This window comes from Loxodonta africana, chromosome 19 (assembly GCF_030014295.1).
Source record: "Loxodonta africana isolate mLoxAfr1 chromosome 19, mLoxAfr1.hap2, whole genome shotgun sequence".
Classification (NCBI taxonomy): Eukaryota; Metazoa; Chordata; class Mammalia; order Proboscidea; family Elephantidae; genus Loxodonta; species Loxodonta africana.
In genome coordinates, this window is record NC_087360.1 from 21,750,889 (window position 1) to 21,766,077 (window position 15,189).

The 15,189-nt window shown below is 50.8% G+C and overlaps 1 protein-coding gene across 1 annotated transcript in view; it reads right to left on the reverse strand.

The window, feature by feature from the left end:
- The window catches only part of LOC100671214 (kelch-like protein 22), a 49,382-nt gene that overhangs the window by 14,601 nt on the left and 19,592 nt on the right, over positions 1-15,189 (reverse strand). Inside the window, exons 3-5 of the mRNA XM_064272390.1 lie at positions 13,032-13,197; positions 8,050-8,768; positions 1,394-1,586 (exon numbers count right to left, since the gene is read on the reverse strand). Coding sequence (XP_064128460.1) covers positions 1,394-1,586; positions 8,050-8,768; positions 13,032-13,197 — 1,078 coding nt within the window. The remainder of the gene's footprint in view (positions 1-1,393; positions 1,587-8,049; positions 8,769-13,031; positions 13,198-15,189) is intronic.

A 15,189-nucleotide genomic window follows, 5' to 3' on the forward strand; every position in this document is an offset into this window, starting at 1 on the left:
GATTCACTGAGGGACATGTTGCTGCCCCCACCCATCTCCGTCCCGCCCCAAAACGCTCTTTCGTACCCTTCCACAACTCTGGAATGGCACTTGGGAAGTCTGTTCTCATCTACCATATCTCAAGGGTCCCCTGATCTTTCCTATGCAAAATCTGCTCCTTTCGCTCTGGGATGGGGATAGGGATTGTCCCTCCAGAGAAGCTTCCTTCCCCAAAAGAAGCTGAGGCACAAAGAGCAAGTCCAGTCTTCCTTGCCTGCGAGCAACGATGGGTATCACTGGCTTGGAGGTTGCGGTACCAGAGGTTATGGCAGTGCGGCTATGCTTCGTGAGTGAGGCCATACTCAGGTGGACAGAAGCGAGGCCCCACGGGGAGAGCCCCCAGCCCCGAGGTCTAAGTCTAAGCAACTGGGGGGGTCAGGGGAGGTCAGAAATAAAGAGATGAAGCCATGGAATAATTCAGAAAGGCCAAAAATCTTGCCCAAGTCCCACAGCTAGTGTGGGGAGAGCCAGGGACAGAGCCTGCACTCTTGTCTGGAACCATCCTCTGCCTCTGGGGTGCTCAGGGACTCCCGAAGAAAATACCCGGCCTGTAGCAGCAGGTACTCCTCAAATGGTAGTGCTCGTACCAGTGGGCGCAGACTCTGCCCTCAGAGGTTGGAATCTGGAAGTGTAGGGCCAGCAAGGCCTCTTCCTTCCCTTGGAATCCCATGTCTAGTTCTTGGGCCAAGGTCTGAGTACTCCAAAGCCACCTCCCCAGAACACCACTTTTGCACAATGAACATAGTATTAAACATCTTCATATTGGAATAAACCAAGGTATTATGTAAGAGGCCCAGACGCCCATAATTAAAAACAACAACAACAACAAAGCTTCAAAAACATTTCTGGCTTCTGGAAGGCCCTTGGGCTGTAGCCCTACCCCTCAGGGGAGCCTCTGGTAGAGAAGTCTGAGGACATAGCATGGGCAGGTCTGTGATCTAAGCAGCAAAGTCTCATTTCTGTCAACATCCCTCCTGTTTAACATCCTTTGAAACACCTCAGCTAGTCTCAGTTGTGAAGGACAGACAAGGGAAAGGTTTCTGTCCACCTTTGAACTACAAGGTTAAAGCAGTTTTTTGGGATCAAGGTCTCACATGTGAGCCTCGAGAAGGGGGTGAGATTCTGAGGAACAGGGACAGGACAGCTTGATGACTCCTCTTCCAAGACAGCTGAGCCTCAGTGGTTTCCCCAGCAATGCTCAGTGCAAGGTCTTTGAGGGGACACAGACTCTGCTCACTGGGCCTGTTCCCTAGCCTGTGACTGGCACTGGCCTTGATGCCTGGACCTCACCCTCTCCACTTCCCAGGGAAGGAAAGTGGTTGGAAACAGGTCTCTTTTGGAGGGGCTTCCTTACCTCCCTCTTGAGCGGGGCCACGTAGGCCCAGGAGTTGGTGGCGGGATCATAGCGCTCCACAGCATTCAGGTCATTGTGGTAGTCACGGCCCGCCACGGCGTAGATGTACTTGCCCACAACACACACACACAGGTCTGCATGCTCCTGCTGCAGGGACTGGATCTGGAACCAGCGGTTGTGCCGTGGGTCATACCTTTTGTGGGGACACGAGAATTGCACGTCATTGACCAGGTAAGAAAGCCACCCACAGACCTTACCCCTCCTGCTCTGGCCTTTTTTCCCCTCACCACAACCCAGCCTGAATCCCGCCCTGGCTGCCCCCACTCACCAATGCATGCACAACACATGGCCATGCCAGAGGCCTCCTATATATCTGAGCACAGGTGCGGCTCCCAACTGTCTACCCCAGGCTGCCCAATGGCTGTTCCTGCAGCCACTTCAGTCTCATCTATGTCAACTCATGGTCCCTAGGGCCCTGCCCTCCTTCAAAAAGGCCCCCAAATTATGGCCTCTAGACTGGACCAGTGCAGTAGCCTCCCTCTCAATGGCCTCCTGGCCTCCACTTTCCCCCAACATTCTGTCGCATGCCCAGGGGATTGTCTGATCAGGACATGCCCTGTGCAGGGTGCCCGTCAGTGCCAAGGCCTCCTTAGCGCTCAGTATGCACTGTGTTCCTGCCTCAGCTGAGTCTGCACAAGCAGTCACCTGCCAGCCTCACTTCCTCCTCTGTGTTCCCTCAAACTGCTCATCCCCGTTGAGGCACCCCTCACGCTTGGCCCACACTCCAGGTGCTCCCAGCCGCTCCAGCTGGAGCATTCCCTCACTTCTCAGGGCCCCTCTTCTCCTGTGGGAGGGCTACCTGCTGAGCTGGATTGTGGGTACCATAGGGGCACGGGTCTGTCAGATTCCAGGAGCCTCAGGGCTGGCTGCAGCAGGCCCTCGAGGCTGGAGGAATGTGGCCTGGGCCAGAAGAAGTGCTGCGGGCTGCCTGGGAGCTGGTCTGCACTGCTAAGCAGCCTGGCCTCCTAAATCCTGACATCACGCCAGCTCTGCTGCCACGGCCCACAGCCCTGACATCTGTGAGCCTCCTATGGAGATGCAGCTCTCCCCAAGCCACGGCCTTGCCTTCTCTTCCTCACCACTAACCTCCAGAACAAGTCTAGTCCCTGGGATTCCTTCCCCTCCCCCCATTTGCTGCTGACTCCACTAAGCAGAGGGGGTTCACCCCCGCCTGCTCTTCCCTGGAGCGAGTACTTCTGCCCTGCCCTTCCTGCCGCCCCCTCAGGCTGCTCCTCCCGGCTTCTCAGCAGCCTGTTCTTCTGCCTTCAGAGGGCTCTGGATTCCTATCCAGTGTCTCACCCACTCCAGGCTATCCGCCATCACCCAGCACTTTCTCCTTGACATCTGACCTACTTTTCCAACACCTGCCAGAGCCTCTCCACCTGGCTGCTCACCTGTCCTAAATGGAACCCTGCTCTCCCTGCAATCCACCAACTCCTCTCAATGGTGCCACCTACTCACCCCCCACCTCCAAACTAGAAACTCCTGCATCTCCTTACAACCAGCAGGGGAAGACCTGCAGACTGTACCCCTAGGAGACGTCCTCTTGCTGTGGCCTTAGTCCTGCTGCCCCATCAGTTACCGAAGTACTCACAGCCAGAGCCTCATAGCCTGGTCCCCCGCCTCCTCAGTCTTCTTTCTCTGGCCCAGCCCATCCCACCTCAAGGGTAAAGTCCACATGAGATGCCCTGCTTATACACCCTGTCCACATGCTCCAGCCTGGACCTGAGGCTCTTTACACTCAAGTCCAGTCCTGCCATCTAGCACGACCTCACAGCCCCAGCTGGCCCCACCCCCTCTGCAGTTCCTGGGCCTCTCACTGCCACATTACTCTCTCTACCCCTCAGGTCTAAAACAAGTGGCACACAGGCAGGTGAGCTGTATGGAAAAGTATGGTCACACAGCCATGAGGGCCCTGGGCCTCCTGAGCCCAAAGCCCAAGCTTTTCCCCTGGGAACCACCCAGGCACCTGCATGTGGTAAACTCCAGCCTCTGGAACCTCCTTGCTCAACAGCTCACCATGGAGAGATATATCACTCTCCTTCAAATAAGTGTTTTTTATTTCTCCAGAGTAAGACCAACAAGAAGCTGGACTATACAAAGAAGAACAGGGCATCAGGTTTGGAGGAAGACTCATTAACAACCTGCGTTATACAGACGACACAACCTTGCTTGCTGAAAGTGAAGAGGACTTGAAGCACTTACTGATGACGATCAAAGACCACAGCCTTCAGTATGGATTGCACCTCAACATAAAGAAAACAAAAATCCTCACAACTGGACCAATAAGCGACATGATGATAAACGGAGAAAAGACTGAAGTTGTTAAGGATTTCATTTTACTTGGATCCATGGAAGCGGCAGTCAAGAAATCAAAAGATGTACCGCATTGGGCAAATCTGCTGGAATGGACCTCTTTAAAGTGTTGAAAAGCGAAGATGCCACCTTGAAGACTAAGGTGCGCCCGACCCAAGCCATGGTACTTTCAACTGCATCATATGCATGTGAAAGCTGGACAATGAATAAGGAAGACCGAAGAAGAACTGACGCCTTCGCATTGTGGTGTTGGCGAAGAATATTGAATATACCACGGACTGCCAGAAGAACGAACAAATCTGTCTTGGAGGAAGTACAATCAGAATGCTCCTTAGAAGCAAGGATGGCAAGACTGAGTCTTACATACTTTGGACATGTTGTCTGTCAGGAGGGATCAGTCCCTGGAGAAGGACTTCATGCTTGGCAGAGTACAGGGTCAGCGGAAAAGAGGAAGACCCTCAATGAGATGCACTGACACAGGGACTACAACAATGGGCTCAAGCATAACAACGATTGTAAGGATGGCACCGGACCGGGCAGTGTTTCGTTCTGTGGTACACAGTGTCGCTGTCAGTTGGAACTGACACGATGGTATCTAGCAACAACAACAAGAAGACCAACTCCAAGGAAAACAAGTCTAACTTCAGTGGGCTCGGAAAAGAATGGGTAGTTTTCTCTGCCTAAGTCATATGCTGGCTAGAGAAGAGACCAGTTTCACCCTGTGCTCCAAAGCCAAGTGATTACAGATGACAAGATGCCCCAGGAACAGGGTCAACAGGAGAGAGAGAACATGGTCCCAGGTCACACCAACAGCTGTGAATCCTGGCTTTGGCCCTTTTTAGCTGGGTGGTCCTAGGTGTCACTTTAATTTCTCAGTATTCACTGAGTCTCTGCATCTGCCCAATAAGGTGTACTGCCTGCCTGGAAGAGCTATCGTGAGGGGTCGTAACCAGACAGTATTAACTTGTGGGACACTCACAAAGGACTGGGATTTCCTTCTGCATTCCTGGACCTCAGGCCCTCAGACCCTGAGCATCCAGTTCAGGGTGGACCACGTAGTCTGCTGAATGTACTACTACACCAATGAGTGGGAAACCAGTAGGAACTAATCCAGCCCCTCTGCAAATCACTGGCTGTTCACGGCGTCAGACTTGGTCTCAGTGCTGGAAATCCACAGGTGAACTTGGGACACAAGTCTAACCTTGCCTTCCACTGAGATACGGAAATGGGCTAAATAAACTGAGGAAACAAGCAGGTATTCAGTATAATCGCAAGTATCATATGGGAAAAAAAAAGGAAGGCAGGGAGAGAGAGACTTACCAGGGGGCTGGGAGGGCAGGGCTCTCTTAGGGTGCCAGGAAAGGACTCTGGAAGGTGGTGTTTGAGACCTGAGTGCCGGGGAGGAGCAAGCCAGGTGCCAGTCTGGCTGGGACAGGACACAGCACGCGCCGAAGCCCTGTCAACTGTCTGGGCTGTCTCCTTCCACTGCCCCTCCTGCACACTGAGGTTTGTGTGTGTATGTATCTTCTCTCCCCACCAAGTAAGCACCAGCACCTTCAACTGGAGTGAGACAAGAACCTCCAAAGGTTCCCCTTGCCTCCTTCTGACCTCCTGCTCTCCAGTTCCTAGGCTGAGTTCATTTGGACATCTTTCAGATTTAAGGACACACACACGTAACTACATATGTTGTTGTGTGCCACTGAGTCCATTCCTACTCATCGGCCCCATGTGACAGAGTAGAACTGCCCCATGTTTTGTCACGGATTGAATTATGTCCCCCCAAAAAACGTGCATATCAATTTGGCTGGGCCATGATTCCCAGTATTGTGTGGTTGTCCTCCATTTTGTGATTGTAATTTTATGTTAAAGACGATTAGGGTGGGATTCTAACACCCTTACTAAGGTCACAGCCCTGATCCAATGTAAAGTGGCCTGCTCTACCCTTTATCTTAAAAGAGACAAAAGGAAAGGGAAGTAAGTAGACAGTGGGGGGCCTCAGAGCGCCAAGAAAGCAATGTCGGGAGCAGAGTGCATCCTTTGGACTGGGGTCCCTGCACGGAAAAGCTCCTAGTCCAGGGGAAGATTGACAAGAAGGGCCTTCCTCCTGAGCCAAAAGAGAGAGAAAGCCTCCCCCTGGGGCTGATGCCCTGAATTTGGACTTCTAGCCTACTAAAAAAAAAACTGTAAGAATATAAATTTCTCTTTGTTAAAGCCATTCATTTGTGGTATTTCTATTATAGCAGCACTAGACGACTAAAACAGGTTTCTTAGGCTGTAATCTTTATGAGAGCAGACTGTCAGGTCTTTTCTCCTGCAGAGCTGCTGGCAGGCGTAAACCACCAGCCTTTTGGTTTGCAGCCGAGCGCATAACCATTGCAGCCACTCACACACAGATATACACTATACATCACGATTCACACATAACCAGAGTTTCACTTATCTCTAATCTCCCCACTGTGTCCTGTACCCCACATCTTCTTCTTTATTGGATTAATTTTCCACTGTGCCGGAATAAATCCTCGAGTAATGTTTTTTGCTAACAAAAATAAGCTTTCCTATCATATACAAGGAAACCCTGGAGGCGTGCTGCTAACTAAAAGGTCGGCAGTTCAGATCCGCCAGGCGCTCCTTGGAAACTCAATGGGGCAGTTCTACTATGTCCTATAGGGTCGCTATGAGTCAAAATCGACTCGATGGCAGTAGGTTTGGTTTGGTTTGCTATCATATACAAAGATTTGAACAGTTTTAGTCTGTATAATCCAGGTTTCGGTTCATCTTACGGCAAACTGAGAAGTAAAATCCAGAGCTAGTACAAATATTTTCTGGGGTCCTTTTTAAATTTAATACACTGTCTCTACCCTGAGCTGAAAGCCAGGGACCAGAGCACTCAGGGAGACCTCTGGCTGACAGTCCTGTGGGCTGCTCTCCACAGAGAGCGCTGGCCTTGCCCGACGACAGGAACACTGAGCACCTAAAAAAGCAGTTTCAAGGCTTGGCCAAAGAGAAGCCTGAAATCACTTGGCCACTCCGCTGGGGACAGCATCTGGTGAGGGAGAAAATGAAGGTAGTCATTTTCTGAATACTCCCTTCCTCGTGTTTAACCAAATGTACTGCGCCAAGCTTTGTTTGCATCTCATCAGTTTAACAAAAGTGACTGCTCCCTGGAGCCAGGAAACAGACGTGGCCCAGGATAGGCTGTCTGCTCCTCCTCAGCCACAGTCACACTTGATTCCAAGTGGTGTGGCCAGGCCAGACCCCTACCCCACCCTTGAAAGTGGACACATGAATAGGAACTCGGTAGGCACCTAGTTCACAGCTGCCAGAAGGCAGCTGGCCATCGCTGCATAACTGTCTTCCAGCTTGCTGAGTGGGGAGCCTTCTCACATGGATAAAATTCCAAAGTACAGAGGAGGAGGCCCTGGGAATTTAATGGCAGCTAAGGATGTGGGCACCTGGGCTACTTCCCTTGCTCAGCCCAAAGAGCCAGACTGTGGGATCGCCACCTCATAGACTTAACAGAGCTGGATGCTTCCCCTGGACCCCATCGGTCTGCAACCCTCTCGGAAACTGTCCCCTCCAGGGACCTTGCACGTGGTATGCAGCTGACTACAGGGTGGGGGAAACCTGCAGGAAAGCCCATGATGCTCAATGGCCTTTCCTATATCTCTGTGCCAAGCACTGCTCACCCAGGAGCAGTGGCGGGAAGCTGTCCTTTGCCAGGCACTGTGGTTAAGAGAAGATCGAACCAGACAGGCAAAGGCGAGCCAAGACAAGACCGGTCACAGCTGGCAAGAGAGCACTGGGGAAGAGGCAGCAGCCTGTTCCAGCTGCTCTCCAGCTCCTGGGTCCCCCTTTCCAAGGCTCGACTGTCTCTCCTGCCCAAGGGTTCCCCATGCCTCTGGCTCCTGCCAGTCTGAGTGCACCCTGCTTACCACAACCCAGCCCTCTCCGACAAGATGGAGCACGCACAATCAAGGGCGCGTGGGTTTCTGGGAAGGAGAAGGGACAAGAGGAAAGAAAAGCACTCCAGGTTCTCCTTGTTCTTTTCTCATGCCATCTCCATCTTTTTAATTAACCTGGGCTTAGAGAACAGCTGTGCCCCTGACAAGCTGCAACATTGGTTTAAGTGGCCAATGGGGGAATCACAACTTCCTGCTTATGCTGCCTTGGGCTGCGGTGACTTGCTCTGTGGAACCCACTTGCTAACTGAGCACCACTAACCCCTGCCCTCTCAGTTCATCATTCCCGCAGACAAAGGTACAGACAAGTGCCTCTCCTACCTCCAGCACCGGGACTCGGCACGGAATCCCTGGACGTTGTTGTCCCCTCCGATCAAGTACACAAAGTTGTTCAGAACCGCGATGCCCTGGTTGGACATCCGGGGTGCCAAGGAGGCAGTGAAATGCTTCCACTCTCCCAGCAGGGGGTTCAGGTATTTGGCCTGGTCACTGAGGACAGTGGACGGCGTGGAGTGAATGCCCCCGAAGCCCACGACACACTGGATGTCCGACCGCAGCTCTGTCTGTGGGCCCTGCAGGCTGGGCTGCAGGCTCTCGTTCCGGTGGTACATGAGGGCACTGGCCACTGTGTCTCGCAGAGGGCTTGGGTCCAGCTTGTCGTGGAGCCGCTGCAGGACCTCAGGTTCCATCAGCGGAAACCGCACGGTCTCGAGGAGTTTAGGCGGCTCGTGCAGCGAGATCTGGTCGGCCAGCACCTGCTCTGGGGTGTAGTGGTAAAGCAGGGCACCCTCGTAGACCTCGGTCTCACAGGAGACCTCCAGGCGGTTGCTGCTGAGGAGGGAGTAGACCTTTTCCAGGGGGAGCTGGCGGTACTTGTCAGTCCTTGAGAAGGCCACAAAGTTTTTGAGGATGTAGGTGTCCAGCTGCTCGGTCAGGCGGCTCAAGTCAAATAGCTCTGCCAGCCGGTAGACATCAAGGATATTCTCCTCATCCACCCAGGACATGAGGAAATCACAGCAGAAATGGATGACTTCTGGGATCTGCGGGGAGAAAGGATGCCGCCTGTTAAAGTCCAGGCTGGTAAACTGTGTCTGGGGATGGGAGACAGAGGATAACGGCAGAAACACAGCTCGTACTGCTGTCCACTGTGGCTGGCCTGGCAAATGGAAAGCAAAGCCAAAGCTCTCCTCAGTCGTATCCAATCTTTCCCGACTCAGAGGCCTGTTACCGCTGTCTTCCTCGGACGCACGAGATAAAAGTGGCTTACTGTCAGCCCGATGGGGCTAAAATCCTGGCTCTGTGGCATGTTCTTAACCTCCCTAAGCTTCAGTTTCCTCAACTATAAAATGGAGGCAGTTAAGTGGAGAGGAATAAATTAAGAGTGCAATAACACACAGGAAATAGCTGGCACATAGTAGACCTGTAACGTACATGTCACCAGCTTTTTAGCCAAAAAGTACAGGCACTCCAGAGAAGCAGGTCCTAGCACATCAGGATCGCCATATCAGGAAACCCTGATTTGGAATGGACCTGGGACCCCCCAGGGCACTCTACAAAAGTCTGCCTCCCCAAGCACTCAGGAACCAAAGGCACACACACCCATCTCTTCTTCTGCCAGCCCTTCTACAACTTGAGGTTCAGCCCAAGTGGCAGGCAGTGGGCCAGCCCTCCTGCTGGGTGTTCACCGGCACTCTGCCCGGGCCCCATCCTGGGATCTGACTCCAGTTCCTGAAAGCTGGTAATGTGTCTGAGGGCCCGCATAGGTCAGTGCCCAGATTATAATTAGTACAGGGGACCCCAGGGGTTCTGTACCCTCCCTTTTCTAGCCCTGCCAAAGTATTGGTCATCTGGGAAGAGGGTGTGTGTGTCAGGGGTAGGGAGAAATTAGGCCACAGGGCCCCAAGGACAGTTAAACCACACCCTAAAAAGGCACCCTATGAGTACAGTCCCTGTGTGGTGCAAACAGTTAACGTGCTCGGCTGCTAACAGAAAGGTTGGAAGTTCCAGTCTACCCAGAGTCACCTCAGAAGAAGGACCTGGCAATCTACTTCCGAAAAACCAGTCACTGAAAACCCTATGGAGCAGTTCTACTCTGACACATGTGGGGGCACCAGGAGTCAGAGTCCACTCGACGGTAGCTGGTTGTGATTACAGAACCAAAACACAGCAGGATAAAATGAGATAAAATAAAGGGTTCCAGGGAAAACCGCCCAGTATAACAAACCAGGTGCTTATAAATTCTTTAGGAAAATAGAATCTTAGAATTTCTCGTGAAATGGGAATAACCTCACTTATACAACATCATCAACAACTTAATCACTGCACAGAGTAATTTGCTGCTATCTGAAGCTTAATAATTACTGTTTAAAAATCTTTTTTTTTTTTTTTTAATTCAAAAGACATTTCCTGCTTGCCAGGTGGTACGTTAAGAGCTGAATGGAAACCTGTGAATTGTGAGGCAAGTATCTGCCCGCCACCAAATGGCCCCAGAGTGCTTCGTTAGGTATGAAGCTTCTTTCTTTATTATCTGTTTTCTCCCTCAGCAGACGCTTTTGCTTTTGCCAATTTTTTCTGAAATACTGCTTCTGATTTGTCATGGCCAGGAGACTGGAGACCAGGTAGTGGTTGGAATGTAAGAGAAAGTACCTCCAAGTGAGCCTGAGAACATGCAAGAATCCCAGTGAGGACAGGGCTGTCTCTCTCCTTCTCATCCTTCTTTTTAGAGCAGCAGGCCCCTGCCAAGGGAAAGCTTACAGAGAACGTACCCAGACCTACCCTGTGCCTGAGCCTCTTGCCCATGAGTGGCTGAGAGGCTCACAGAAGGAGACTCATGTGCTTAGGGTGACCTGACGGGGGTGGTCTCGATGGGATTCAGACCTGGTCTCCGAGGACGCTGTAAAGAGTCTGAACTCAATCCTGGGCTAGCAAAGGGCACAACATGTAGTGGCAGGAGCAAGCCACAAACACTCCTGACTACATGAACAAGTATCATCTGACAAGGTTTATGGACTCAAAACTCTTATACCAAGTAAAATTTTCTTTAAAATACAGCCTGCTGTTGTGTGCCATCAAGTTGATTCCAACGCAGCCCTACATGACAGAGTAGAACTGTCTGACAGGTTTCCTAGGCTGTAATCTTTATGGGAGCAGATTCACCAGGTCTTTTCTCTCTCAGAGTGGCTGGTGGCTTTGAATTGCTGACCTTTTGGTTAGTAGCGGGCTGCTTAACCATTACACCGCCAGTGCTCCTTAAAATACCGCCTAGGGAGACTGAATGGGCACACCAGCCCAAGGGCAAGGAAGGGAAGGCAGGAAGGGAAAGGAAAGCTGGTAATGAGGAACCCAAGGTCAAGGAGGGGAATATATTGACATGTCGTGGGGTTGGCAACCAATGTCACAAAACAGTATGTGTATTGTTTAGTGAGAAACTAATATGCTCTGTAAACCTTCATCTACAGTAAAAAAAAAAAAAAAAATTGCTTAGGAGCTCAAATATATTAAAAACAAAATAAAAATAAAGCAGAGCTGCTCAAAGGGAAGTGGAGCTCCCTGTCCTGCGCTGCCCCAGCCTCTGAGGCACTGGGCCTCCAGGAGCACTGGGCAACTCTCTGCTGTGAGCACTGGGGAGAGACTGCAGGTGAACAAAGGGTTAGAGACGGAAGATGGTCTTTGGGGAGGTAATTTGGTATCAGCCTGCATGGTCGATGCAGGGGAAGAGAAACAGAAGGCAAAGAGACCACGTGGGAGGCAGAACTGAGGAGATGGAGGCCTGGGCAGAGGTGAAGAATTAGACGCAGGCATATTTAAAGGTGAGCTGTCACCACTTGGATACAGGGAATGAAGAAGGTTGGAGGGGTTCAAGGAGACACAGGTTTTGGGCCCAGAGCCCTGGTAGAAGGGTCATACTCTGCACAGAACAGGGAAGGTGGCAGGGAGTGGCAGTGGGGTGGTTGGGGAGGAGGAGAAGACGGATAGCCTGTTCTCAACAGACTGATGGGGAGCCCTGGGGCAGCTGTTCCGGACGCAGCTGAATAGGGGAAGGAGTTAAGTGCTGCAAGGTCAGAGAGCCAGCTGAGAGTTCCCAAAGCAACAATGGCAGAGCAGTAGAGACAGAAAGCCCTGGGTGGCTCAGATGGTTAAGTGCTTGACTACTAACTGAAAGACTGAGGTTCAAACCCACCCAGAGGTGCATCAAAAGAAAGGTCTGGCAACTTTCTTCTGAAAAATCAGCCACTGAAAACCCTGTGGAACACAGTTCTATTCTGACACACATGGGGTTGCCATGAGTCAGAGCTGACTGGACAGCAACTGGTTTGGGTTTGGTTTTAGGTACAGAGGAGTATCTGAACAAAGAAAGCAAGAAAGTCTTCTGCTGTGAAGGCTATGTTGGCTTACTTCCACCTACCCATCAAGCAAGCATGGAGAGCTGAGCCAGAGCCCAGAACATGTACCCAGGACTCCCCCCGCCAACCTGAGGAGGGAAGAGCAGGGCTAGCTGCTGCAGCCCTGCCACGTGGAGCCAGCCTTCAGGAGCCTCTGAGAGGTTGGTTTTCCTGTGACTTGAAACTGCTAACTGCCCAAATGCACTCTGACCTGAAAAAAGGTCAGCATAATGAACGCACGTTAAGAAACATCCAGAGAGGTGTCTCTCAGCCTCAGTCAGGCCGTCTGACAGCTCTTAGAGCAAGGGCATCTGCAGACCCCGTATAACTGCATCAACACCGCCAAAATTCAATAGAAACTTTCAAAATGTGAGTCACACCACCAAACCCTCTGAAAACTTTCTGAATTCTGTAGGGAAACAAATAGTTAAAAGCTCTAAAGGAAAAACTGAGAGAGATCAGAGATTGAGCACGAGGGGCAGAGGGGGCCCACCAGGCAATGCTAAAGACAGCTCTGCACTGCCAGGGCAGAGCGCACAGGGCGCCACCTGAGGGGCTGTAGGGTTGGCCACCGCTTTCTGCATGGGATCTTTTCAGCGGCAGGGGGACCCAGGCACAGAGGGAAGGGAAAACAGCAAAACAGTAGCAGGCAATGGCAGACGAGGAGCCTGTGCTGGGGCCTCTGGGGAAGCTCTGTTTCAGCCCCAGGGCTGGCTGAGGCACCCCTCCCACCGAGCCCGAGAGCTTCCTCCTCCTCCCCATTCCTCCTTAATGCAGTCGGTCTCCTTTATGGCTCAGCATCTGTGCCCTCCTCTCTGGCCCTCCTGACCTACCCGCACACCAATGCCACTGCCCGGCGGGCATCTCAGAGAAGCCCCGCCTGGGGGTGGGTCTGTCCTGTTTGCACAAGGTGCAGCTCACCTGAAGCTGGCAGGCGGCCACCAGCGTCTCCTGAACGTTGCTCAGGCTGAGCTCAAGCTCTGACGTGTATATGAAATGCAGGATCTGGCACATGGCATTGTAAGACACGCCGTGGATCAGCACCTCCTCCTGCTCCATCTCCTTCAGTCCCCCAGCAAACATTCCTCTGTAGAGTGAAGAGACAAGGCACCAGAGTTACAGCCATCTGGATGTGAGCCCAGGCCACAGACAGCCAGAGTGGGCTGACCAGGTACCGATGCGGACTCAATACCTGTGCACTCTTTGCCTGGCAAGGTCTGGGTAGCCATACTAGGAATGGCCCTATCTCCTCTTGCCACGTGCGCCCAGGAAGGCAACAGTGGACGTCATGAGGACAGGGCCACGTTTAGCTTGTCTTCTGCTACTGAGGAAGATGCCAGCTCTAACTCTGCCACCAAGAAGAAGTGAAACCTTATTATGAATGGGACAGAGAATCTCGTCATATATTTAAGAGCCAGTTTTCTTTACTTTTCTGAATGGCCCAGATTCTTTGCCCATTTTCTATCAGTCTCTCTGTGTTATCAATTTGAGGAATTTGTCCTCTTTTCTGGATGAACTGAACTTTTTTCTACTTAAAGAGTCTTTTGATTACAGAAGTGTGCCTCTTGTTTCTTTTAATATAGTCAAAGTTATCATTTTCTTTTCTTGTCTGAGTTTTGTGTCAAACTTAGAAAGGCTTTCTCTTTCCGTGATTATATTAGAAAAAATTTCCCCCGATTTCCTCTTTTTATTAAGCAATAAAAACTGTTTAAAATTTTTGATCTGCCTGGAATTTACTTTGGTATAAGGTGTGAAGCAAAGGTCCAACATTATGTTTTAAATGGCTGTTCCGTCGGCTCTCTGTCCTGATTTATGATGTCATCTTGATCACACATAAAGTTCCCGATGTGTTTGGAACGGTTTCTAAATTTCCTATCCTTTTCCAATAATCTGTCTTTTCACAGGTGAGGAACATAGTTTCAGTTACTGCAGCTTTGTCACGTGTATTAATGGATCACAGCCCCACAGTGGTGCTAACAGTCAATATGCTTGGCTGCTAACTGAAAGGCTGGAGGTTCGAGCCCACCTAGAGGTACCTTGAACAAAAGGACTGGTGATCTACTTTTGAACAATCAGTCATTGAAAGCCCTGTGAAGCACAGTCTATTCTGACACACAAGAGGTCGCCACGAGTGGGAACCAACTCAACAGTAACTAGTTTAGGTCTAGTCTCCTTTGTCTGCTTTTTTTTTCAACAATTTCCTGGACATGGTTTGCTTTTTTATTTGAACTTTAGAATCGGCTCGTCTGATTCCCCCAATAAATCTTGTTGCTATTTGTTACGGATTGAACTGTGTCCCCCCAAAATGTGCGTTGGCTTGGCTAGGCCATGATTCCCAATATTGTGTGACTGTCCACTACTTTGTCATCTAATGTGATTTTCCTACGTGTTGTAAATCCTACCTCCATGATGTTAATGAGGTGGGATCAGGGGCAGTTATGCTGATGAGGCAGGACCCAATCTACAAGGCTGTGTCTTAAGTCGATCTCTTTTGAGATATAAAAGAAAGAAGCAAGCAGAGAGACACAGGGCCCTCATACCACCAGGCAGTGCCGGGAGCAAAGCGTGTCCTTTGGATCTGAAGTTCCTGCAAGAAGCTCCTAGACCAAGGGAAGACTGATGACAAGGACCTTCCTCCAGAGCCGAGAGAGACAGAAAGCCTTCCCCTGGAGATAGCACCCTGAATTTGGACTTCTAGCCTCCTAGACTTGTGAGAGAATAAATTTCTCTTTGTTAAAGCCATCACTTGTGGTATTCCTGTTATAGCAGTACTTGTTGATTAAGATAGTATTGTTATTGGGAACAGGTTAAACTAGATTGATCTAGAGAACTGACATCTTTGTATGTGGATCTCTGCACCCATGGACACAATGGGACCCAGACCCATCCTCTGGGTCTCTTTGAAGGTCTTGCAAGTCATCTTCCTAGACACATGACACATGTATGTTAATTCCTAGACATTTTACACTTTGTTGCTGTTGCAAATATGGTCTTTTCTTCCACCACCTAGTTGACTGCTATTTGTGTTTATGATGATGATGGATCTTGCTCTGCTCACTCCACAGCAGCCCCTTGGTGC